General features: G+C 33.6%; 1 protein-coding gene across 9 annotated transcripts in view; it reads left to right on the top strand.

Moving 5' to 3' along the window:
- The window catches only part of LOC128638134 (sodium channel protein type 2 subunit alpha-like), a 189306-nt gene that overhangs the window by 79585 nt on the left and 83208 nt on the right, over positions 1-26513 (top strand). For all 9 annotated transcript variants that reach the window (XM_053690036.1, XM_053690021.1, XM_053690028.1 and 6 more), the window contains 3 exons: positions 2436-2792; positions 5730-6209; positions 23463-23598. In XM_053690036.1, the coding sequence (XP_053546011.1) occupies positions 2436-2792; positions 5730-6209; positions 23463-23598 (973 nt within the window). The remainder of the gene's footprint in view (positions 1-2435; positions 2793-5729; positions 6210-23462; positions 23599-26513) is intronic.

The following is a 26513-nucleotide window of genomic DNA, read 5'->3' as shown; positions in this document are numbered from 1 at the left end:
AGTAGGGTCAGGATTCCTAGGATTTTGTCCTTTCTCTAGGAAGGTCTGGAGAAAGGATTGTCTGTCAGTTCTCTGAAAGGTCAGATTTCTGCATTATCTATTTTGTTATACAAGCGTCTGGCAGACATGCAAGATGTTCTTTCTTTTTGTCAGGCCCTGGTCAGAATCAGGACCGTGTTTAAACCTGTTGCTCCTCCTTGGAGCCTTAACATTGTTCTTAAAGTTTTGCAGCAGGCTCTGTTTGAGCCAATGCATTCCATAGATATTAAAGGGACAGTCAAGTAAAAAAAAAACTTTTATCACCAATTTTGCTTTGTTCTCTTGGTATTCTTAGTTGAAAGCTAAACCTAGGAGGCTCATATGCTAATTTCTTAGACCTTGAAGGCCGCCTCTAATCTAAATGCATTTTGATAGTTTTTCACCACTAGAGGGCATTTTCACATGCTTCATATAGATAATATTGAGCTCATGCACGTGAATTTACCATGGAGACAGCTCTGATTGGCTAAAATGCAAGTCTGTCAAAAGAACTGAAATAAGAGGGCAGTCTGCTGAGGCTTAGATACAAGGTAAATACAGAGGTAAAAACGTGTATAATTATAACTGTGTTGGTTATTCAAAACTGGGGAATTGGTAATTAAGGGATTATCTATCTTTAAAAAAAAAAAAATTCTATTGTTGACTGTCCCTTTAAGTTGTTATTTTGGAAGGTTTTGTTTCTTTTTGCTATCTCTTCTGCTAGGAGAGTCTCTGAACTCTCGGCTTTGCAGTATGATTCACCTTACCTTATCTTTCATGCAAATAAGGCAGTCCTGCATACTAAGTTGGGATTTCTTCCGAAAATGGTTTCGGAAAGAAATATTAATCAGGAAATTGTTGTTCCTTCTCAATGTCCTAATCCTTCTTCTCATAAGGAATGTTTGTTGCACAACTTGGATGTTCTACCCTATTTGTTTGTTTCTCTGGAAAGCATAAAGGTCAGAAGGCTACTGCTATTTCTCTTTCCCTCTGGTTGAGAAGTTTAATTTTGTTTTGCTTACGAGACTGCTGGTCAGCAGCCTCCTGAGAGAATTACAGCTCATTCCATGAGGGCTGTCTCCTCTTCTTGGGCTTTAAAAAATGAAGCTTCTGTGGAACAGATTTGCAAGGCTGCAACTTGGTCCTCTCTGCATACTTTTTCCAAATTTTACAATTCTGACACTCTTGCCTCGGCAGAGGGTTCTTTTGGGAGAAAGGTTCTTCAAGTGTTGGTGCCTTCTACTTAGGTCTACCTGTCTTGTTCTCCCTCCCTAATCATCTTGTGCACTCTAGCTTGGGTTTTCCTTCCCACTAGTAATTGATCACATTATGGACTCTCCATATCTTAGGAAAAAAAGCAAAATTTATGCTTACCTGATAAATTTCTTTCTTTCCAGATAGGGAGAGTCCACGACCCCACCCTTAGACTGTTATTTTTGACTAAACCTCAGACACCTCTACACCTTTGCGTTATTCCTTTTTCCATTTCACTTTGGTCAAATAACTAAGGATTATGGGTAGGGGAGTGACACATAACAGCTTTGCTGTGGTGCTCTTTGCCTCCTCCTGCTGACAAGGAGTTATATTCCCACTAGTAATTGATAACGTTGTGGACTCTGCATATCCGGAAAGAAAGAAATTTATCAGGTAAGCATAAATTTAGTTTTTTGAGAAAGTAGTATGTTTTTAATCCCCAAAAGAGTAATGTTGTTTTTATGATGTCCAGAAAGTGCTATAATTTTTTGATCTCTAATGTTTTGGTAGTATGCACTAAACAAATAGTATCCAGGCTGCTGTATTAGCTTTTTATGATTTGCATTAGCTTTTTATGATTTTCATAAGAAGATGCTTAGCCTACTTATAGTGATGTGTCAAAATTTTAAATGGCTTTATATTCCACAAATTAAAACATATTATCTCTTCATATCAGACATTGTACCTAAGTATTGTTAAACTGTACCGTACAACATGCTTCAGCTATAAGATTAGCGTAGAAGCACTTTGTATCTGTACTTAACTGGCCACAGCAAAGGAAATAAAAACAACATAAGAACAAAGGGCATATCCCTGAACTGACAGAAAACCATACAGATTTTTTTAACAAAATAAGTTTTAAATACTTATGAAACATTTATTTTTGTGGAGATATGTTGCAATGTACTACTTAATGCTTGATAAATACTATGTACAGATAAAAGCAGATTTAAACTGAATTTTCAATCAACTGTAACAGTAGACAGTCCAGGTATAGATTAATATTTTCATAGAGGTGAAATTAATATAGTGGAACTGGTTTGATAAGAAAATAAAAGGGGGATTATTAAATACTAAAAAAGGATAAACTATAATAAAAAAAGTTATGTTGTTACTACTTCATTTTTATTACAACTTATGAACGCTATATCTGTATTTTCTAGCTACGTGTCTTCAAGTTGGCTAAGTCGTGGCCTACTTTGAACATGCTGATAAAGATCATCGGCAACTCTGTGGGAGCTTTGGGAAACCTGACCTTGGTGTTGGCTATCATCGTGTTTATTTTTGCTGTGGTCGGCATGCAGCTCTTTGGTAAAAGTTACAAGGAATGTGTCTGCAAAATTTCAGAGGACTGTGAGCTTCCTCGCTGGCACATGAATGACTTCTTCCATTCTTTCCTGATTGTGTTCCGAGTGTTGTGTGGAGAATGGATAGAGACCATGTGGGACTGCATGGAAGTTGCAGGACAAACTATGTGCCTCATCGTGTTTATGTTGGTGATGGTCATTGGGAACCTTGTGGTAAGTGACAAACGGATTAAAAAATGTTTTTATAAACTCTGACAAATATTATATATTAATTTCCAGTACACAACAATTGGTACAATGAGCTGCTAAACATATGAGGATAACACGCTTTTAGATGTTTGTCAATATAGAATTTTACTTATGCAAGTGGTCTACTAATTTTTAAATTCCTTTCTAGGTCAAATAATCTCGGGATAAAGGTTCCCTGACATACAAAACTGGCTGCTGGCTGTGGCTATGTTTGTTTCTTGTGATATAATGTTCTTTAGAGGGACATTTCAAAACCACTGTAGGTTACCAAAAAATAGGTTGTACTTCTGGTCCCTTTTCTTTCAGCCACTAAAGAATAATGAAAGGGATATATATGGAGAATCTAAAAAAGATGTAAATAAGAGCGCCTCATAGTGCAGTTTATCCAAAATAAATTTTCAGTAAATACAAAGTTGCTAACAATTGACTACTCACAAGGGTTTGTGCACTAATAAAGTGCAATATGCACAGGCTGGACTTTGCAGTCTTCAGCTAACTGAATGTGGCATGGTCTCCCTCAGATTTCTGTAGACTGGATAATGGATGTTGTAGCCTTTAAAATTTAAAGGACACAGAACTTCTCCTAGTGCAGGTTAAACTTTTAACAGAATGATTCCAAGGAAATATACAAAATAGGTACTCACATAGCAGTTTGCACAATGAAATTGTGCAAACAAGGAAGGCTGGATGTTACAGACACCAGCTGTCTGAATCAGGTCTCCCTGGATTGTTCTTTTAAATGCTTTGGATAAGTGGTGTAAAGTGTTCCAAAGTAAAAAAATTAGTTAAAAGGCAGACTACTTAAAATCACAGTTTTATTTTAAAACATATAAAACGTGCAACGCGTTTCTCAGCTGACTAGCTATTTCATCAGGCATGTAACAAATGTAAATAAGGAGCACAATATATACACACACATGTGTTCCAATTAGTTTCCATGGGGCCAATAGGACTAAAGTGGGCGTTTTTACAAATATATTTCCAATATGCAATTTCAAGAGAATCTATATATAGAAAAAAATTTAACACAACAATTTAAATTTGCGCCCCTCTGCAAACCTCCTACTATAGGAATTTGCATTAGATAAATATATATGGAGGACAGCAAATAAAATTGCCGCCTCACATGGGGAGGTATCTCCCTGGCTTATTCCACTCCCAAGTAGTTTTACAATATTTAATAAGTAAAGGTAACTTCTTTAGCTTGATATAGTCTAAAAATGACCATTTCTATGCTAAAAGTTTCATAACCTTTGCTGTGCATGGGTGCATGCAGAGCATAGATTTATATTGTTACATGCACACGCATTGGAATGCTGCACATGCTCAGAGATTCAGCAGCATGCATTTGTTGACTGTGACATAATTTGCAATACTGTTGATGCAATGTTTCAATGTTAGTGCACAGAGGAGCACAGCATATTTACATATGCTCTGCATGCACACAGCAAAAACTTTTACTAATAGATGTGATAGCTTTTACTTAAAGTATTTATGCTAATACAAGTGTTTTACCAAAAATGCTTCTATTTAAAATTGAAATGCATCCAATTTTACTACATTGTACTTTAAATATATTTAGCTCACAAAATAAGAAATTGCAGTCAATAATAACATTTTTTTACTCAGTATAGGCTCTATTGCAGTCCATTGAGTACATTTAACCTTTTCATTATTAATAACAACACTTTGTATGATTTTTTACATTTTTCTATTTTAATAGCCTTATCCTTTTGTTAACCTATTTTGGCCTGTTTTACAAGGCATAGCTTGGCTTTTGTTAAAGATTTTTTTATTTTTTGAGCTGTCTGTCTCCAACATGCTCAATTTAAATTTTAACAAAGACAAACATTTAATTGTTAAAATCATGGCCAACTCATACCTTAAACTACAAAACATGTTCAGATAACCAGAATGCTTGCTCATGATTGTAATTAAGACTGGGTGTTATAAAAAAAATAAAAAAATAACACAAAATGATAGAAAAGTGCTAATTGTTCACTTCATAAATCATCGCCTGATTGCTTTTCCATGCCAGAATGCTTTTTGATTTCACGATGTTCAGTGAAAGCCTTATTATAGATTTTTACATTTTTACCCAATTGGAAAATAGGAAATCAAGCTTTATTTATTTATTTTTAAATTATTGAATACCAAACCGCAGACAGAATTACAAATTCAAATATGGAAGCCAATAAATACTAACACTCAAATGTTTTGCATGATAGACTCTTACAGATTGTAATAAAATCTTACAAAGATTATAAAACTAATATTAATATCAAGTAAGGATAAACATAGTTGATTTAAAATTAAATAATTCTTCTTTCTTCTTTAAATAATATTCATAGAATAAAAATAAAGTCACATAGCTCGGCTAACTTTAAGAAAGGAATAGATACATTTTTCTCTACGGTAACATTCACTTTTATTACAGCTACCATAAAAAAAAGAAATGGATCCTTTGAGAGATTAGGAAGAAATATTTTTTTTTTGCCTTTGTGAAGCTAATTTGCAAATGTTACATTTGGGTTTTGTTTGTCTTTGTTTGTATATATAAAAAAAGTATAAAAGAAGCTTGAATTTGGTAGACTTGTATTAATATATCTCACTCTTGGTTTAAGAACTTTGAGTCAATGTCCATCTATATATAAAATTTCAAAGCTAGTAGGATACCCATTAAATTTTTTTTTCCAAAACGCATAAAATAAAAATTGCTCATTAAAAACCTATTATCAAAGCAGAACAAGAAACATCAGTGTGATGTCCCAGTGTGTGGTTCTTACTAGGCAATGGTATGATTGAAAGCAAATAAATAAATAGATAAGGTCTGTGTTATCAAGGGACCAGCATAGCATTTGTATGAAATGTTAACAACTCATCTTTTTATGCACTGCATAGGTATTGAATTTGTTCCTGGCCTTGTTGCTCAGCTCATTTAGCTCGGACAACCTTACAGCTACAGATGATGACAATGAAATGAACAACCTTCAAATTGCTGTGGGAAGGATACAAAATGGAATAGATTTTGTTAAAAAAACAATGCGTGAATGCATCCAAAAAGGTTTTGTTAAGAAGCAAAAAGCTCTAGATGAAATCAAACCACTGGAGGAACTTCACAACAAAAAAGACAGCTGCCTTTTTAATCATAACGCAGTTGAAATAAACAAAGACTTTGATTATCATAAAGGTGGAAATGGAACCACAAGTGGCTTAGGCAGCAGTGTGGAAAAGTACATTATCGATGAGAGTGATTACATGTCCTTTATACACAACCCAAGCCTTACTGTCACAGTACCAATAGCTGTTGGAGAATCTGATTTTGAAAATCTAAACACAGAAGACTTTAGCAGTGAATCAGACCTGGAAGAAAGCAAAGAGGTAGGGTTTAATCATTTGTTTCTTGTTTTCAAGTTAACACTAATGGTTTTATTTATTTTCCCATGTTTAGAAACAATTTAGCTACAGTCATTAAAAATAAATAATGGTCCAGTTTTTCTGTTTAATAATTTGAGTAAGATTCTATGATAAATAATACATTTGTGTATTTGCCTTGATAAATGTTTAGTGTCGGAGTAATTACTTTTCATTTTTTAGTACATTATTATTCAGTTTCTGCCTAGATTAACCACTAATATGTTTATTATCAAATTCAAACAAAATATGTTTGTAATACTTTAAAAGGATATTTATTAGTATGACTAATTATACTTTTTAAATGTAATTTTTATATAATAGATACTATTTAACTCTTCTATTGTAAGGTGAAAGAATACTGAACATATTGGCCTTAATTTAATTATGTGTAAGCAAGTGAGAAACTATCATATAATACTAAGTTTATATCTGGAGTTCTTTTTGCCAACAAGAATGTTGGAACTGCCTAGGATGTTATTGTGCCCAACCACAGAGAATTAAGACTTCTATCCTAAGTTGGTACACAATATTTAGGTATATATTTAATATTTACATCGTGTAAGCCCATTTTACATGTAAAGTACACTGGGAGGGGGGAAACCAGGATTGGTGCTAGCAAGATCAAATTATACTAGAAGCATAGCAACCATATTCTTCTTAAAATTTGTGGTCACAATACACATTTTGAACACCTGGGAAATATATAAACCCACATGTCAATAGTCTGGCTTATTTTGCTCAAATAATACACAAAAAAAACATACCTGGCTTTTTTTTAAGGGGTTCCATAGTCTATGTCAACCCTACATTTTCCTGACATCCATATGTTCCACACCTTTTATTGGATATCTGGGAAAACCTCAATGATAAAGGGTCGTATGTTTGGTTAGAGTTACCCAGAGCAAAAGAAGCCTCTGTTCATATCTGTTTTTGAGAAGAAATGTTTATCGTTACCGCCAATTCTCAAAAAAAGATAAAATGTCCTCATTATCATGTAATTTGGATATTATATTATTATTTTTAATTGCACACACATAATTAACAAAATTACATATATTCCAATATAAAACTATATCACTTTTTGTCTAACACTACTTTATTTGGTTTGTTTTTAAACTGTTAAATAAAATATCCCCTTTGTTTCTTGACATATTCTTTCAGAGAACCCCTTCTCCACTAAGGTATAATTTTTTTCTCATAACTGAATTCAAAGCATCTATTTTGTCCTTCCATAAAATGGTAGATGCATGGCCCTTGTTTTCTATATACAAACATGTCCTTGCATAATCTCTGGACATGTATTTGTTCCTATATATTATTTAGAAAAGAACAATGTAAAATGTATTTTCATATGTTTTCCATTTAAATGTTTCTGGTTATTCTTTTTTTTCTGGCTGTCATTTGTGGTTTGCTCTTTACACCTATAGTATAGAAAAAATGCACAAACAAAAAAATATATATATATCATACAATATACAACTGTTTCCCAAAGTTTTGGTCACATTATAAAAAATAGTATCAATTATTTATGATAAAGGGTTTTTTATTCCATTGTCCAAATGTATTTCTTTATTCCTTTATTTGTTGCCAATAACTCACAATATTATTACTCTTTTTCCACAATCTTAGTTTAAATTATAAGATTACATTATGAACCTTTTTGAGGATTGACACAACTTTTAAAATTGACAAATGTATTGCTTTGTGGTATGTATATATATTTTACCCCTTCCATTTTTTGAATGCCATTTGTTGCAGAATTTCTATACAAATTAGTAAAAGGAAAAAAAACTATTCCATATCTCTGTTTAAATTTTGAAGTTATCATCTTAAATGATGTGTCAATATAAAGAGTATGTTTTCTAAAATAAACTCACCATGGTAAAGGACCATCCAGTCATGTATATAGGTCACCAGTTTTGGATTGTATTGACGTCTATCATATCCAGATGGCATAAGATAACTTCTCGTTGCATAGATCTTTAGAATACCCAGACTGTCTGGGTCATAGTGCATGTGCAGGGAGTCAAGTGGCTCAGTGGCTTATTGTGTGCCAGCCTGAAGTCCCATGAACTATTCAAGGAGACTGTAACATCCAGCAGGTCAATGTGTAAAGAGTGTTGATCTTTGACTAACCAACTACCTCAATCCTTTAAAAGTTATAATTTACTTATTTTTTCTAATACCTAGATAAAGTTATTGGTTTAAAGAATGACATATCAGTCACATTTAAAATCAAATGGCCATTCACTTGTTTCTATTACAATTATTTTTTTATTTAAAAAAGATGAAAAAAAGATCTAAAGAACTACATGCTGTATTTCAGAATGAATTTCTTAGTTGACTGGAAGAGCTATGTAGTTATTGTGTATATTCCATATACTATAGGATACTATGAGGAGGAACAACAATTCTTGTGAATTTTGTTGAATTGAATACCAGTTACTCAGATGAGTGTGTATGTCTAGAGGTTGGCATTAAAACATAATTAATTCTATTTGTTAATGTAATTGCAGGTCACTGTCTGTTGTGATATGAACCATATATATGTGGATAACATTCATATGTCTTTTATATATTAATTAATGGGAAATGTTGCATCTTTTTTAGAAGAAAGTTAGGGAAACTGTTAATGTGACAATTTTGTTGTGTTTTTTTTTTTTTTTTCTTGCTTGCCCTTCTTACTTCTCACAGGAGTAAATACAAGAGGAAGCAGACAAGAATGCAGCTCAGGTGTTTGTAACAAGGCAGAGCAACGTGTCTTCACATATACTAAGGTTAACCAAAATAATCTCTAATACAATAAATTTTGATTGGCTTGCATGCATCTCAGCTGTGTCCCTTGCCTGTCCATTGCAATCAAATATAAAACATGCACAGCTAGTAGGCTTAGACTGAGTTATGTGACTCAGATCACAGCACAGCATGGTCTGGCGAGATTGACAATGGCAACTACTGTATAACACATTATATTTCGTTTCTACAGATATAATACTGTTTTTATTCTAGCTGTACTTTTAATATTTCTTCCTCAGCCTATATTGCATGCTCAAAGCCTCTACTGCTTATGAAATCACAAGTTAAAGGAAGCAAGAGCATGCTTCATATTGACAGAAAAAAAATTGTTGACGAATAATGATTGGGTAATAAAAAAATGTTGTTGTTTTTTAAAAAACAAAATTATTTGATCTGATTAACTTAGCAATATCAGCTGTGTATAACAATGGGGGTTTAAAGTTTTCTGATTTATGTTAAAACTATTTTACATTTATTAAAGGGACCATGTACTTAAGCAAACAGTGAATATTAATTTATTGTATTCAAAGTTGCTGCAGGAACACCCTTTCATAAAGGCTGGGCTATATTTATCTTCAAGTTACTGAGAGGTTGATTTATTATGTTGCCTTTGGTTTATATAGATTTGTAAAACTGGTAAAATTAATTATTGAGGACCTATTAAAGGTGATATTTACAGTACATTGTCCCTTTAATACAAAGTACATAATGTGATAAAATGATGTATAATATTGCAAAGATGAGAAGAGTCACTGCCTGTATAATTGTTTTGATATGACAACATGTAGAAAGAAAAGAGGAATGGTATAAACAATATGGAATTATTCATGTTTGGAAAACCTTGGGTATTTTTATATTTCTTTAATGCTTCTATGCACCTTCATATTAATTTGCTCATTATAAATATCTTCACTAAACTATTCAGGGTGATTAAGATCATTTGTGCTGTTACCTTCCCATAAAAAATAATTGTGTATGCAAGTAAAAATGTCATGTCTAGGAGGATTTTCAATTATACATTTTTATTCATTAAGAACATTTTATCATTGCACACAGGCATCTCTGTGGTTATGTGTTCAACCCCTATCAAAGCGGTTAAACACATAGTTAAAATCCCACTCTGAAGCCACAATGCCATTGAGCCAATCAGGGACAGCATACACATGTAGTCCCAAATCACCAGCTGTGTCTTTCTCAGGACCAGCTCTGGGGCATGCCAGGTGTGTGAGATTAGCTTTAATCATGTGTAGCATTTATTATTTCATTGGAGTGTCCCTTTAAGTATTTTAAAGCACAAGTGATGAAAAGAATACAAGTGGGCTTTATGAAGAGTGGTTTGTTGCTTATATTGTTCAGTTCAAAAGATCTTGATTACACTAGTACATACTATCATTTTTATTAAAATCATATTTGATAAACCAGAAATTTAACAGAAATAACATTATGCATTCAGGGGTTTCTTATGCCCCTGAATGCGGAATTAGGAGGCCGCTCACGGCATTCATTCTTTTAGGAGCTGGATTTGTTCTTGTGAAATGGTAACACATCTGGATTTGCACATATCTTAGTGTGCTTCACTTTCCCTAAGAAGGAACCCAGCTCCTAAATGAGCCGAATGCAACAAGCGGCCTCCTTCTTGCGCTTTCGGAAGCATTGGAAATCTCAGACTACACATGTCTAGAGGATACACATTTTTATGGTAACCTTTGTGTTCCTTGAAAATTATATTTCAAGCAATTTAAAAAAGTGTAAGAGTCATTATCATTTCCAAATATACATTTTTTTTTATTTCATACAAATATCACTGGAGACACAATTGCAGAAAGTGTATTCTACTTTATAAATACACCATATAAAAAATGCCAGCAAAAATAAGGCTGTTTGTTTTCCTGTCTTATAGAAGGGATGTAAAAGTCAGATTTGAAATGCACAACAACAAATGTTCATTTAAAAATGATCGCTTATTTAATGTCTAACTTTTATTATGTAGATCCACTGCTAGTGCAGGCTTGGTGCATGTTTATTCTCTAGTGCTGGTGACATATCAAGGGGGAAATGCACAAGCAATTAGCCTGATACCATACAGAAAGCAGATCATATGCTTGATAAAAGCTGTATTAACAGGGACACCCGGGCGGCGGCCATCTTGCAGGTCGCACTGAGCTTCAGCTCCTCAAGCTTCCTCCATTGATCTTCAATTTAAAGCTACACTTTTATCAATACCCTGCTCAAAATAATGGAGAGGCTTGCCTGAAGAGGTCTGCTTTCCAGAAATAGGGTTTTGGAAGGTGACTGGGCTTCCCTGCCCTCAGTACCGGACTTTTTACTTTGAGGCCTTCCCCTATAATAGAAGCCTCAGCCCGTCCCCACAACTAGCTGTGCCTTGAGTGCGCAGTTCTGAACCAAGTTTTGGACACTGCTAATCTCTACAGTAAAAATGGAGATGGAAATTCTTCAAGTACTAGAGAATCTATTGCTACAGCATCTTACCAAACTGGAAGATGACCTATTCAAACCTATAAAATCGGTCACCCACGAGATCTCATACGCCATACCTGCTGGTGCGGCGCAGACAAGGGGTACGGAGGAAGAGATAACTAGTTTGCTTTCAGACCCTCTTCCGCAAAGATCCTCACTGGGAATAGACCCTACTGACCCTGATTCAGCCGCAGAGAAGGAGACAAAGTCAATCCTGGGCTGTGCCGCATCGGTTACTAGCACAACTATGGGGGACCATAAAAAGGAATGGCTACCTACTGGTTTATTGTCCGCTACAGAAAATTGCGCTAAAGACATCGACATTCAACAGGACCCCAAGTACTCAACTGCCAGAGAGACAGCCGGAGCTCCTAAGAAACCTTGGGGTAATTGTGCCACCTCCTACCCAGCGATAGAGGAAGCCACGGAACCTAAAGATCCTTACCGCTATGCCATTGAGAGCAGCCTCGACCACAATGCCTCTGAGACTGCTGAGACTAAGGCCGCCACCATAATATGCCCCGTGCCTGGACTTACAATGACAGGTGTTTTCAGAGACAGCTGTCCTGATCCCTGGTTATGTCGGGGAATGATAGGTTTGTGCTGGTCGCTGAGAAAGACTGGCGTGGGGTGATGTCTGCACTCTCCTTCACCAACGTGATGAACTTTGTGCATACTGGAGTTCCCCACACTGTTCCCTGGCTCACCACTTTGCAGCAGCCGCTGGATGACGATCCGATAATTAACGGATAGGTTTTCTTTTATTTTTTTACTTGTTATGTATCTCTTTTGTTTAAGTTTGGGACATTTCGCAAATTGCATATATGTGTAGCCCCTAAGCGATGTGTACTGGAGTATTGTAAGGTCCGTTCATGAAGTCTACATCGGTAATGTCCTTACCTCCAATTGTGACGCTAATTAATACCTTATTTATCTGACACCTGGTTGTCTACTAATATACACCATAGTATTGTAGAGGAGTGGACGGGGTCCCCTTTAATAGTCATCATGTGGCAAGTATGTCTTATGGCACTAATTCTTTGTTACTTATGACATGCATGTGCCTGCTAATCCCATCCTCCCATAAGCTAACCGACAAGGTTTATTAAAACCCCCATCAATTGGCTCCAGTATATGGAGAATACTGTAATATACGCTCTTTAACCAGATATGCTGCAACCATATAGCTGCCAGTGTTGCTTAATGGCCACTGCTTCGCATACAACCCATTTATTCATCTTTATATATTGCAATAATAGAAATGTGTCTATAGGAGGCTATTTAGGTGATAGTAACGGGACCTGTTTTATATCATAGCTGTTAAGGGGTTTTGTTGTCTGACTGCTAAGCCTGTTCCAGTATGCAAGTTACAGCCTCATGTGTATTTGGTATACTGTTAAGAGCCCTATAAGTATCATTTTTTCCCTGAAACTCACCCTCCCAAGAGGGAATGCTAATTTCTTATTTTTATTTGGGGACCTCCAGATAGCAGTATTTCTTTAATATGAGTAGGGTGTTGAAAAGCTTGGTAGACTTTATAGAACACATCTCCATAAAGTTGTTTACATCCCTCAGGCTACTTAACATAAATGCTACATCCTGCCTTAAGATATCTTTGTATTAGCTCCGATAGTACTTATTCAGACTTCCACCGTTCCTCCATATATTCTTCATTTATTATCCCAGAGCGTTATTATATATTGCACTTCTGTCAGTATGCTATGAGTTAGACTGTTTACTGACTCTTGTATGTCTTTTTGAGTTACATATATCTCTGTCAGAAAACAAGGTAAAATTAGGTTTACCATCTGGGACCCAAAAGTAGTTACCATTTGATCAGCACTACCCTCTACACTTCTCTAAAACCCATTTTACTGAGAGGTCCAAAAGTGGCCTCATTTAATACCCTGGTGGTATACAGTCTGAGAAGTAAATCATTTTCTGTGCAAATACTTTTGAAAATTATTTTAATCACATGCCTTGTGTTTATTGAAAACTAAAAATGAGGATTCCACTGTTTATACGTGCTTAGTTGAAACCACTGTATTTATTGGATTGCAAAAACAATGTATATGTGAATTGCTATATATGACATTGATCTGTATTGCACTTTTTTTTTTGGAAATTTGTATGTTATATCCTCAATAAAAATATTAAATAAAAAAAAAAAAAAAAAAAGCTGTATTAACAGGGATAGGCAAGGTGTCCGTACACAGACACTGGTGTCCGTGACTGGCCTTTGCAGTGTCCGCCACCCATTTTGCTGCGGGGAGGGAGGAGTAGGACAGATGAATGCTGGTCCTGACTCCTCCTTGACACACGTGGCACCAGAGAGGGAGAAGATTCAAGAAGCAAGCTGCCACTGTGTCCCTGGAGCTTTATATGCAAAGGTAAAGCATTTTAACCAGCACCCAAGGTTTATTATACGTAGTATTTAATTAGAAAGAAAAGATATTCTAAGGTTGTGATTCACAACCATAGTATATCTTTTCTTTTTGATTAAATAATAGGAAAAGGAGAATATGTAGTGTGAATAAAGTTAGTGGCTAGTCAAGAGAATGCTAGCGAAATTGGGTGATAAGTTATGGGGGTCAATTTATTAAAGTCTGGTGGACATGATGTGCTATAGCAGATCATGTCCGCCAGACATCGCTGAATGCGGACAGCATACGCTGTCTGTATTCGGCATTGCATAAGCAGTTCTAGCAATACCGCCCCGTACAGATTCGCTGGCAGTGTGCTAGCAGGGTGTGTCAATCAGCCCGATCATATAGGATTGGGCAGATTGATGTACGCAGCTTCAGAGTTGGCGTATGAGTTAAGGAGCAGCGGCCTAAAGGCTTGCGTGGAAACAGGGTGAATTGGCCCAATTCGGCCAATAATAAATTGACCCCATGGAATAAATAAAGCCTGAGTGAAATACTGGATGTGTATCTGCATCTGTATAATAACACCCAGCACTATACAAAGACATAGACGTGACACTGGCACATTGGGTATAGCCAGAGGAGGGCTGGTTATAGGATCAGTGGTATCTGCATCAGTATAACATTCAGCACTATATAATGTTTTTAATTTGAAATGCACCTTGGTGTCCCTCACTAAGGTCTGTACTTTGGAAAATGTCCGCCACAGCCTTGGTTCGTGCCTATCCCTGTGTATTAACAGCAGCAATATTTTTTTAAAGGGACATGAATGATGAAACCCAACAATTTTCATTCATGATTCAGATAGAGCATGCAATGTTAAACAATTTCCTAATTACTTCTGATATCTAATTTACTTTGTTATTTTGGTATACTTTGTTGAAAAATATATCTAGGTAGCTCAGGAGCCACAATGCACTACTGGTAACTAGCTGCTGATTGGTGACTGCACATATATACCTCTTGTCATTGGTTCACCCAATGTGAAGCATGCGTGCTTCCTGTAATGTAATGCTGCTCCTTCAACAAAGAATACTACAAGAATAAAGAAAATTTGCTAACTGAAGTAAATTGGAAAGTTGTTTAAAATTGTGTGCTCTACCTGAATTATGAAAGAATAATTTTGGGTTTCATATCTTTTTAAGTATACAAACTGATTTATATTTTGCAATTATGGGCATCCAAAAACATATTTCTAATCGAGGGACCAAACATAGTCCTTTATAAATGTTAATCTAATGATTTTTCTACGGGTTTATGGAAACGTTTGTTGGAAAATAATTTGAGCAACTTTTCTACAGTATTGTCAATGACCATTTTGAAATGCTTTGTTTTGTGCATTTCAAATTCACTATGTTACTTCAAATAAATTATACTTGGCATTCAAATATTGCTATTGTGGATCTGTGTTATGATTGATGACCTTGGAGAAAGTACACTCTGAAGCCACAGCTGTCGTCATAAATACCCATTGCTGCCTATAGGGGTTTTCAAACACACACAGAAAATTGTTCTTAGCAACATAAACCATTTGACACATGCCTTTTTTTTTGCACTGCCATGCTCTTTGTTTTGCTAATTTTAATTATATAGGATTTCTAAAAATGAACAATAAGTATTATTGTCAATTGCATACAGTGTTTTCTCTGTTCTTTATCTATGTGTTTTTTGCTAAAATTTCCTCATTTTATTTTGCTTTTTAGACCCCTTATATTACCTATTTAAAGAACAATTGTTTAAAATTATTCCGTTTTTATTTTTGCATTTTCTTTTTAAATTATTTTTGATTTTTTGCTTTTGCTGCAGAATATTTATCCTCAAGGGAATGATGCAAGCACTGACATTATAGAGACGACGTGGCTAAAAATATTCCTCATTTGTATTATCATTAAAATAATACATGTAACATTTCAGTAATATTATTTAAATATTTGTTTATAAATATCTTACAGCCATTAATTATGACCGTGGATGTGCAACAACTCATCATTTTTTTAGTTTCATATAATAACAGATCTATATAAACGATCAATACTACTTACCATTTGAGACTTTTGAAATATAGCCATTAAAGGGACAGAATACCGTCAAATTGGTTTCCCCTTAATGTGTTCCCAATTATTTATTATTCCAGCTGCAGAGTATAAAATGTATGCGAATATTGTTTTTTGCATATGAAATAGCTTGGTGTTTTTTTGTGTGTTTTTCTTTGCTTATTGGAACCACAACCTAGTCAAATGTGCTTAACTTGCAGGGAGCACAGGTCACATTATCTTTTCTTTTATATATATATATATATATATATATATATATATATATATATATATATATATATATATATATATATATACTCAGAGTTCTTTGCAGGGACAGTCTTGGTGCAATTATCAAAGAAAATGGTTGTCCCTGCGAGAGCTCTTTGCTATGTAAAAGTTTTCACTGTAGGACAAAGTCAAATCAAAATATAGAACTTTAGTGTAAAAAACAAGAAAGTCTTTAGACTATGGCGCTATAAAGCTGCAGTAACAGGCTATAAGCATAGGGGTTAAAAATATTTATTTGTAAAACATATTAAAAGACATATTAAAAAGCATAAAATATACTTAAAACAAAAACAAAAATGACAGCATGAGAACAGGAAACATGGCAGTCTCTATAAATTAGAGTGACAAGGAATATTTGTGGAAATCTCGAAGATCCTAATGTACAACCAGCCAGTATTAGGGAAATCCAAGGATCACTGAATTTGGATGTTAAGTCCTCGCTTGTAGTGGATCACCTCTTTGGTAATCCAAATATTGCCAATTGCAATGTATCAGGCTTCCCAGCTTTCAAAAAGAAAGCTCGCTTGTTTGAGGCTGTTACAATCTAGTATTTGTCAACTATGGAAGCCTTAAGGGTTCCAGAAATAGAGCAAGCGTTTCAGTACATGTGCCTTTCTCAAGCTTGAGAAAGGCATGTCTGCCAAAATGCATTGCTCTGTAGCTTTATAGCGCCATAGTCTATAGACTTTTTTTGTTTTTTACACTAAAGTTCTATATTTTGATCCTAGTCTATCTTTGGAATTCACCTGGGAGAATCCTATTAACTGTGGCTTTTTTGTGTAGTATTATTTTAAGCACAGTGATCTGTTGTTTGTTTTCAATGTAGGACAAAGTGAACTTTTAATATTATTCCTAATACAAATCAAATTATGCTGTATTAGGTGCACTGTACCCTAAATTCACTGATATTTTGTATGCATAGGAGTAATTTGTGTTTTGAGTATTTTGACAAAAGCTTACCACATTTTAAGTTGCAAGTAAAAACAGTGAGATCTGTAGGGCAGAAATATTTAGATAATTATGCTTGGATTTGAGAGACAATTTCATACACACCCATGGAACACCCATTTTCTATCCATTTCACAGTACAAAACAATTACGTTTTGTGTTTTGCACTTATATTTATAACTTTCAATGAGGTTGTTTTAATATCCAATGTACTTAAAATTATGATTTATGCTGTGCATTTTTAATATAATTTATTCCTGTGTAATTTACATACATTTTTTTTAAAATAAAATATAATTTTTAGTGAACAATTTTGTTACAATTTTTAATGTACCTGAACAATACATTTTTCCTGTGTATTTTGGTGTGAGTGGTTCAATTGTTCATTTTGTACAATTTTCATTGTGCACTTTTGTAAGGTGTGCATCTCCTTCCCATACGAAAATTCATAAATAATGTTGGCAGCCCAGATGCCTTTAGATCATCAGGCCCTTATAGAGAACAATTGAAAATGAAAATTTGAGCACCTCTCTTTCCAACACCCCACTAGGAGTGAAATTTCTTCTGATACTTCTTCTTTTCATACCCAGTGCTGCACTGATATTTTCAGTATAGTTGATACTTCAACAGGCAAAATCAGTTATTTAAATGTCAAAATAAAGATAGAGTGACTATTGGAAACAATTAAATACACTCCAACAGGCCAAATTGGTTATTGGGAACACATGCAAGAGAGAAAACAATTATAGTAGAATTTCCCTTTAAGAATCACCAAATATTTTTTTGAAGCTTTGAGATAAAACAGAAGTTATCATATTATAGTCAATTACAAGATAAGAATAAAATAATGATACATGGAACATAGTCTCTCTAATGAACATAGACATATGTAAAAATGTGAAATCGCACAGCTCCAACTAATTGGAAAACAAAACAAAATGGAGTTGAAAGAGAAAAAAAGTAGGAGGGAGACAAGGTGAGGAAAATAAACACAGCTACCCATAGGAAATCAACAATACCGTTTTCAAGTATTTTAAAATTAAAAATGAAGCCTCGTCACAGCTGGGCAATAATACATTTATTGACAATAGGAAGAAGGCTACCAAGAGATGAAGAGGCTTATAAATATGTTAAATATTTGGGCCATCTACATATTAAAATAGCTGATTTATGTGCAAATCTTAGTAAAAACATATTAAAATGAAATATAATATCATAAGAGCATACAAATTATATGTATTACTGTATATAATAATTCAAATTATTTTAAAGTTTAATTTTCCAAATTTTGACAAAATATTTATTATTTTTATTAATAGAAGTGGAATATCTTTGTATTTAAGGGGATACTGTAGTCTTACTAATAAATACCTACTATGATAATTTTATTCAATAATATAACTGCCGTGAATTTGCAGTCTCAAAATAAGAAGAGAAACAAACCATATGCAGTCAATAAGTCATAATTATATGATAAGAAAAGGTGCTAGCTTTAGGGATAGGCGAATGTGCTAAACGTGCAATTTGTTTGGTAGAACGAATGGTGATGTGGACATTTGTTTTGGATAATCGAATGTTAATAATTAGAAAAATCAATTGAAATTTGGTAATTGAATGTTATTTCTGTTTTTCGAATGTTCATAATTAGATTGCATATCCACATTCAACATTTTGCATGTAACATTCGATTTAACAAATAATAATCAGAAGCTCAATAGTTCATGTGGTAGCAAATTTAGTAAAATGATACATAATAGATACAAACATTTTGATTTAACTTATTCTATTTCGAATATTGTATAATTTGAATATTAAATTTAAAGAGAGCTTTATAATACTATTACAAACACATCAATTCACATTTTTCAAACTCAAATATTGCATAATTTGAATCAAATTCTTAGAAAAATTCAAATTGAATATTACATTTAAAGCTAGTATTAGAAATACTATTACATTTAAAGAATTTAAGAATGTTGTAGCTTCCAGGGCATCTCCAAAGCCTAAACAGCACTAAAACAGAAAAAAAAACCAGCAAACCTATTAACAAAAGTTAATAGTAAACATAGTTCATATAGTTATGAGGAACATTGCAGGACACTTACCCCTTTCTCAAGCAATTAAATGTGAATATAAAGCACACACATAAACCCAAACCAATAAAAAAAGACCAATCCCCAGTATGAACATAAGAAGAGTAATCTAGGGCACTTAACATACCTTTTAAATATAACCTTTGCATATACCAGCCTAGAATACTAACACATATTAACCATCAATTGTTATTTTATACATTTATAAACATTTGTGCTTTTTTTTTGGTTTTTAGGCAGCCTGAAAATTAAAAAAGAAAAGATTAAAAAAAGTCTTAATCAAACTCCCAAATAAGACCCAAAGGGTATAGTGTATTCAAAATACCAAATCGATTTTGCCTGGTTATATAAAAGATCCTAATGTCTGCCCCTCCCCTTGGTAGTTTGTGTGATCATAAAACTTAACTGACTAGCCTGTTGGCCCATGTTTTGAAAATGGGTAGGTAGAGATACATGTATCCTCTTAGGGTTGTTGTCCTATCCTATCCTTGATTTTCTCAGTGGTTTCACCTGTGTAGAAAATACCATATGCGCATTTAATCATATAAGCATATTTAAAGGCTCACCTGTGTATTACTCCCAATGTTAAACTTTTGTAATATAAATGGATTTTAAATATCACCTTATTTAATAACATTACAACATAGTGCACAATTAAAAAAAAAAGTCCCCTCTATCTTTCTTGTTTTATTGCTGTGCACTTGCATTTGATATAAAGTCCATTTTGGAAACATACAAATTATTTTTGACCTAGGTCAGATATCTGATCTCACTTCTTTTGTGGGGGTATATAATTAAATACAGCTATGGGCATGCTTTTGCTATGAAGTCTCATATTTTGTAGCTTCTTAAAGTGGTTTCTGGGAACATCCATTTTTGTGAGGTCTCATGTTTTAGGAATTTAGCATCTTCATGTTGAAGACCTACTTAATATTGTGTATCTCTTGACTAATGAGTCAAAAGCCATTAATGACCTTACGTGCTATCTTGTTTTATATTACATTATTATGATCATAATTATCAATGTCAGACATATTCAGACTAAGGTTATTAGATTATTTTATATCCTTTTACCACGTAATAGGAAAAATCTTTAAAGAATACTGTTATGTTAGATTTAACTATTATGTTTGTAAGAAAATATCTTCACATATCCACTTTGGTATAAATTCTATCACATTTTTTTAAGGGTACATTCTTATAGCTAGCTTAGTTATATTTTCTGATTTTTGTGCTGACAGGGACATTGAAAATACACTTTGAAAAATACATTTTTGGGGTGTCTAAAGATCTGGAATGTATATAAAAAAATTTTTTACATATCATCTGCCACCTCTAACAAGCCACATTAGAAGAAATACAAGCTGTAACTAGATGCAATATCATTATTAGCCGCATGCTTAAAGAATTTTGTATGCTTACATCATTCCCTATGAACATTTGCAACCATTAATGATGTTATACATAACACAGTAATAACATTAACCCAGGTGAGAGAATGCAGATTTGGAATGCTACAAGATAAACTACTGTGATTTTTATTGGTGCTCATACTTTTTCTAAACTAATCACTTTGTAAAAATATCTACTAAAATTTCATGATAAATACAGTCAAAGGGTACAAAAAATATGAACATACCCCAATTGAAAACTTCTATTGAAATATGGTGAATGAGTATGAGTAACAGAGAAACAAGTAGTTTGAAATGCACTATACTGCGTGCATTAATATCATATGAATGCAATTGCTTGTAAACCTATGAAATGCATTTATTTAACTGATGTAAAGAATTATTATTACTTAAATATGCCATATTTTAAGGACAAATGCAAGTCATAGCCCATGTTTTAAGGAGAAAATGATGACAATATTCCACTGGTTCAATTTTTGTGTTTTACATTTGATTGAATCTTATTTTACTACCGATAAGACTAATTGGAAAAGCAGCATATTCTGGAGGTTGTTATACATGTTTTTAAAGTGCAAAAAAAAAAACCCCACATTCAAATATTGTTTTATCGTATGCTTGTTTATTATTTTGTATAAACAACAGTTACAGTTTAAAAAAAAATCTCAGTAAATAAATCAAATATGTTTTGAATTTTAGGAAATGTTTTACTTCCTATTTAAGCAAATGTGTTTTCAGACATGATAGGCAGAGCTAAATATTTTCTTACATTTGAAATGAGCAAAACTTTAAAAAAAAAAAAGTAATAAAACAGTGTCAGAAAGGGATATAAGTGAAAAGTATACAGAGCATAGAAACAATAGAAGTAATATAAAAATGATCAGTTCTCAAATAAAATTCATCCTCCAAGCATTATATCCTTCAAAAAACCAAGATGCAGTGGTTGTGCAAGTGGTAGAGATTTTTTTCAATAAAAGCATAAAGGTACATAAATGGGGTTGTGAAATATAATACATTTTCATTAGTCTCTTTTAGGCATGAAGGTCCAGAACAAATAGCAGATTAGTGCATATGGTTTCATGAGCAAGCTTAAAGGGACAAGAAACCCACAAAACTTTTCTTTTGTAATTCAGACAGTATGCAATATAAAAAAAAGATAACATTTTTTTTAAAAAATGTGTCAAATTCGCTTTATTCTCAAATTATACTTTGTTGAAGAGTATACCTAGGTAGCTAGTGTGCATATCTGGAGCACTATGGCAGCAAAGACTGCTGCCATCTAGTGTTCATGCAAATATATAACATTGCTAAAAAATATTCTTGCAAAACTGCTGCCATATCGTGCTCCAGTCACACTCATGCTCCTGAGCCTACATACCTGCTTTCAATAAAGCATACCTAGAGAATGAAGTATATTTGATAATAGAAGTATTGTTTTTAATTGCATGCTCTGTCTTAATCATGAAAGAAACAATGCATGCCCATATAATTTACAAACAAGTGAGTGTTGATTAATTTATGCACCAAGCAACTCATGTCTAGTCTCTAAGAGCACTGGGTACATAACTAAAGTGCCAAGGCTTTAAAAAAAAAAGAAAAAAAAAGAAACTTTATATTATAAAATACATTAAACTTATGTTGGGGCTAAACAGTATTATTGGCATTTATGTGGCTTTAAAGTGAATGTAAAGTTTAAGGAGAAAGTGTCCGGTTTTTAAAAACACTTTCATTCATTAAACGTAACATTTAAGCGTATTATTTTAAATACTTACCTTTTATTTATGAAAACAGACTGGCGATTTTCTGCCCGCAGCTCCTGCTGTACTTAGCACAGCAATGACAAATCCGGCTTCCTCCAATCATTGTGTGCACCCAAGGCGTCCAGCTCGTGAGGCTACGCAACGACTGAAGAAAGCCAGATTCGTCATCGATATGCTAAGTACAGCAGGAGAAGCGGGCGGAGGATCGCCGGGCTGCTTTCATAAAGGAAAAGTTAAATATTTTTAAAAAGACGCTTAAAGGGACAGTATACACTCATTTTGATATAACTGCATGTAATAGATACTACTATAAAGAATAATATGCACAGATACTGATATAAAAATCCAGTATAAAACTGTTTAAAAACTTACTTAGAAGTTCTCAGTTTAGCTCTGTTGAAAAGGTAGCTGGAAAGCCCACTGCAAGTGGGAAATAAGACACTCCCCCCCTCCCCCTTCTTTTGCATTTGAAAAGACCCTTTACACAAACAGGAGCAAGCTGGAGTAGGTATACATCAGTATTCTCATAAAACTTTAGGGCTTGGTTAGGAGTCTGAAAATCAGAGAAATGTTATTTAAAAATAAGCAAAACTCTACATTTAAAAAAACAAAAAACTTTATGGGCTATATAAATAGATCATCTACAAAACATTTACGCAAAGAAAAAAATGAGTGTATAATGTCCCTTTAAATGTAAAGTTTAATGAATGAAAGTGCCCCTGTTTTTAAAAGTATTTTTAAAAACCAGGCACTTTCTCATTAAAATTTACATTCACTTTAAGGTTTTTCACAGCAATGGGCTTGCCGATGCAACACTCACACACTCATATCATTCAAATACTGTTTTTAACTCATAGAAGACTTTTTGTACTTTTCACAAGGTATTACAACCTTCATTAATATGATTTCATTCAGGAGTGATTCTTGCATACCTCAGCTGTAACTTCCTTTGTAAAATATTGTAATGGGGATTTTGTTTACAGAAGCTTAATATGACAAGCTCCTCAGAAGGCAGCACAGTGGACATCAGGCCTCCAGGTGTAGTAGCTGAAGGAGAAGGAGAGCCAGTAGATTTAGAACCAGAAGAAGCAATGGAACCTGATGCTTGTTTTACAGATGGTGAGTGGGCAATAATTATCATTAAAACCATTGTGTATGACTCTCATATGGCAGAAGGCTTATATAATACAATTATGGCAAGCAGATAAAATAAACATACTGTAAAGACAAATAAAATTTACATTTTTATAAGCCAGAATTTTTTGCCTTTTGCAACTTGCAACTTTAAAAGAAATAAGAAAGCTGCAGTATTTCTTGTAACCCACTGGACTTTACAGATATCTCTGATTCTTTAAAGGGATAATAAACCCATATTTTTTCTTTCATGATTCAGATAGAGCATGACATTTTAAGCAACTTTCTAATTTACTCCTATTATTAAGTTTTCTTTGTTCTTATGCTATCTTTATTTAAAAAGCAGGAAAGCTTAGGAGCTGACCCAATTTAGGTTCAGCACCCTGGACAGCGCTTGCTTATTGGTGGCTACATTTAGCTACCAATAAGCAAGCGTAGCCCAGGTTCTAAATAAAAAATGGTCCGACTCCTAAGCTTTACATTCCAACTTTTTAAATAAAGATAGCAAGAGAATGAAGAACATTTGATAATAGGAGTAAATTAGAAAGTTACTTAAAATCGCACGCTCTATCTGAATCATGAAATAAAAAAAATTGGGTTTAGTATCCCTTTAAGTGACTTCTTCATTTTTATGGATATTGTACATGTTAATAATAATAACAAAAAACAGACATAAAAAAACTGTAAGCTTGTAAGATTTGTAAGTATTTGTTCTCATTTTCTAGTAAAATAGTACGAAGCACGTATGCTCTTAATAACCTCTGGAAAAAATCATCTTATCTGCTGCACTATCTATATAATGCAATTTTCTACCCAATAGTCTCCATAGTGAAGCTGACTTTAGCTAAAAAAGTGGAAATAACAAACATGCCACTGATTACTTACCATCAGCATATAAAAGCTCTCGTCAGAAGAGTTGGCCACTGATTACTTACGATCAGCATATAAAAGCTCTCATCAGAAGAGTTGGCCACTGATTACTTACCATCAGGATATAAAAGCTCTCATCAGAAGAGTTGGCCACTGATTACTTACCATCAGCATATAAAAGCTCTCATCAGAAGAGTTGGCCACTGATTACTTACCATCAGCATATAAAAGCTCTCATCAGAAGAGTTGGCCACTGATTACTTACCATCAGGATATAAAAGCTCTCATCAGAAGAGTTGGCCACTGATTACTTACCATCAGCATATAAAAGCTCTTGTCAGAAGAGTTGGCCACTGATTACTTACCATCAGCATATAAAAGCTCTCATCAGAAGAGTTGGCCACTGATTACTTACCATCAGGATATAAAAGCTCTCATCAGAAGAGTTGGCCACTGATTACTTACCATCAGCATATAAAAGCTCTCGTCAGAAGAGTTGGCCACTGATTACTTACCATCAGCATATAAAAGCTCTCGTCAGAAAAGTTGGCCACTGATTACTTACCATCAGCATATAAAAGCTCTCATCAGAAGAGTTGGCCATTGATTACTTACCATCAGCATATAAAAGCTCTCGTCAGAAAAGTTGGCCATTGATTACTTACCATCAGCATATAAAAGCTCTCGTTAGAAGTGTTGGCCACTGATTACTTACCATCAGCATATAAAAGCTCTCGTCAGAAAAGTTGGCCACTGATTACTTACCATCAGCATATAAAAGCTCTCGTCAGAAAAGTTGGCCACTGATTACTTACCATCAGCATATAAAAGCTCTCGTCAGAAAAGTTGGTCATTGATATTTGGACATTGTGGAATACGTATTAAGGTCAAACAGTGCTTTCTGCAACATTAAAGTCAGAGTTCTAGAAGGATTTAAAATGACAAAAGTTGCCATTCAGATCCCAGAATAGAGAGAACTTTAATGCAATCCCTTATATTGTATGAATATTTCTATGTTAATCGAACAAACTTCTAATTAGATCAGCCAACTTGAAGTAGAATTAATTTTTATGATTGATATATCTGGTAACTTATAACACACTATTAACAGCTTTAAATCAAATATACATTTTATGCTGCTTTATCTAATCCATATGCTACATTATTAAACAGACTTTTATTTTCACAAATCTACTTCCAAAAATCAGAAAACCTTAGTAGCTTGAATTACCTCTGATGAATTTTTGGAACTTTAGTAGCTTGTTACATCTGATGAATTTTTGGAACTTTAGTAGCTTGTTACATCTGATGAATCTTTGGAACTTTAGTAGCTTGTTACATCTGATGAATCTTTGGAACTTTAGTAGCTTTTTACATCTGACGAATTTTTGGAGTGACTTCATATAAGAAATAGAATAGAATGAATGGAAGATACTTTTGCAAACATTAAATTAAAAGTAATTGAAGTTGTCATGCGGAAGGACTAGAACATTAACCCCTTTACCTACAGACAGATCTTATTGAAGTTATAAACTTAACCAACTGTAGTAGTAACATATGTTTTAAGTGCACTTTATGCAATTGCTACCATTTAATGAAGAACTTATCTTTAGGGCTGCCTTCTTGGCTGGTCTAGTCATAAAGCAATTCACCTCCTTTCATCTTACTTTTTATGTAATCCATCTTTACTACCTTATGTGATACAGTAATTTCAGCCGTGCATTCAATATTTTATCTAGTACCAACTTTGTCAGTATAAAACTTCCCTTTTAATTTTGTAATCTTCTTCTATTTAAAAACATATATTCAATCTACTTCATGAGTTCATATGCATAAAACACTCTAGAATTAATTGTAATCCAATTCCTTGATTATTTCCAAACTGATTTAGCCCTATATTTTGTATGTAAGTTTAAATTGTAGATTAGTAGGTTTCTTATTTTCTGCCACTCCTATGTTAAACTATGCTTACTGTCCATGAAGGATAATGATGTGCTTTTAGGCTAAAAATAAAATAAAAAATGATATAA

The sequence above is a fragment of the Bombina bombina genome, chromosome 1 (genome assembly GCF_027579735.1).
Source record: "Bombina bombina isolate aBomBom1 chromosome 1, aBomBom1.pri, whole genome shotgun sequence".
Taxonomy (NCBI): domain Eukaryota; kingdom Metazoa; phylum Chordata; class Amphibia; order Anura; family Bombinatoridae; genus Bombina; species Bombina bombina.
The sequence above is the reverse complement of the archived record's forward strand: the minus strand, read 5'-3'. Positions and strand labels throughout refer to the sequence as shown.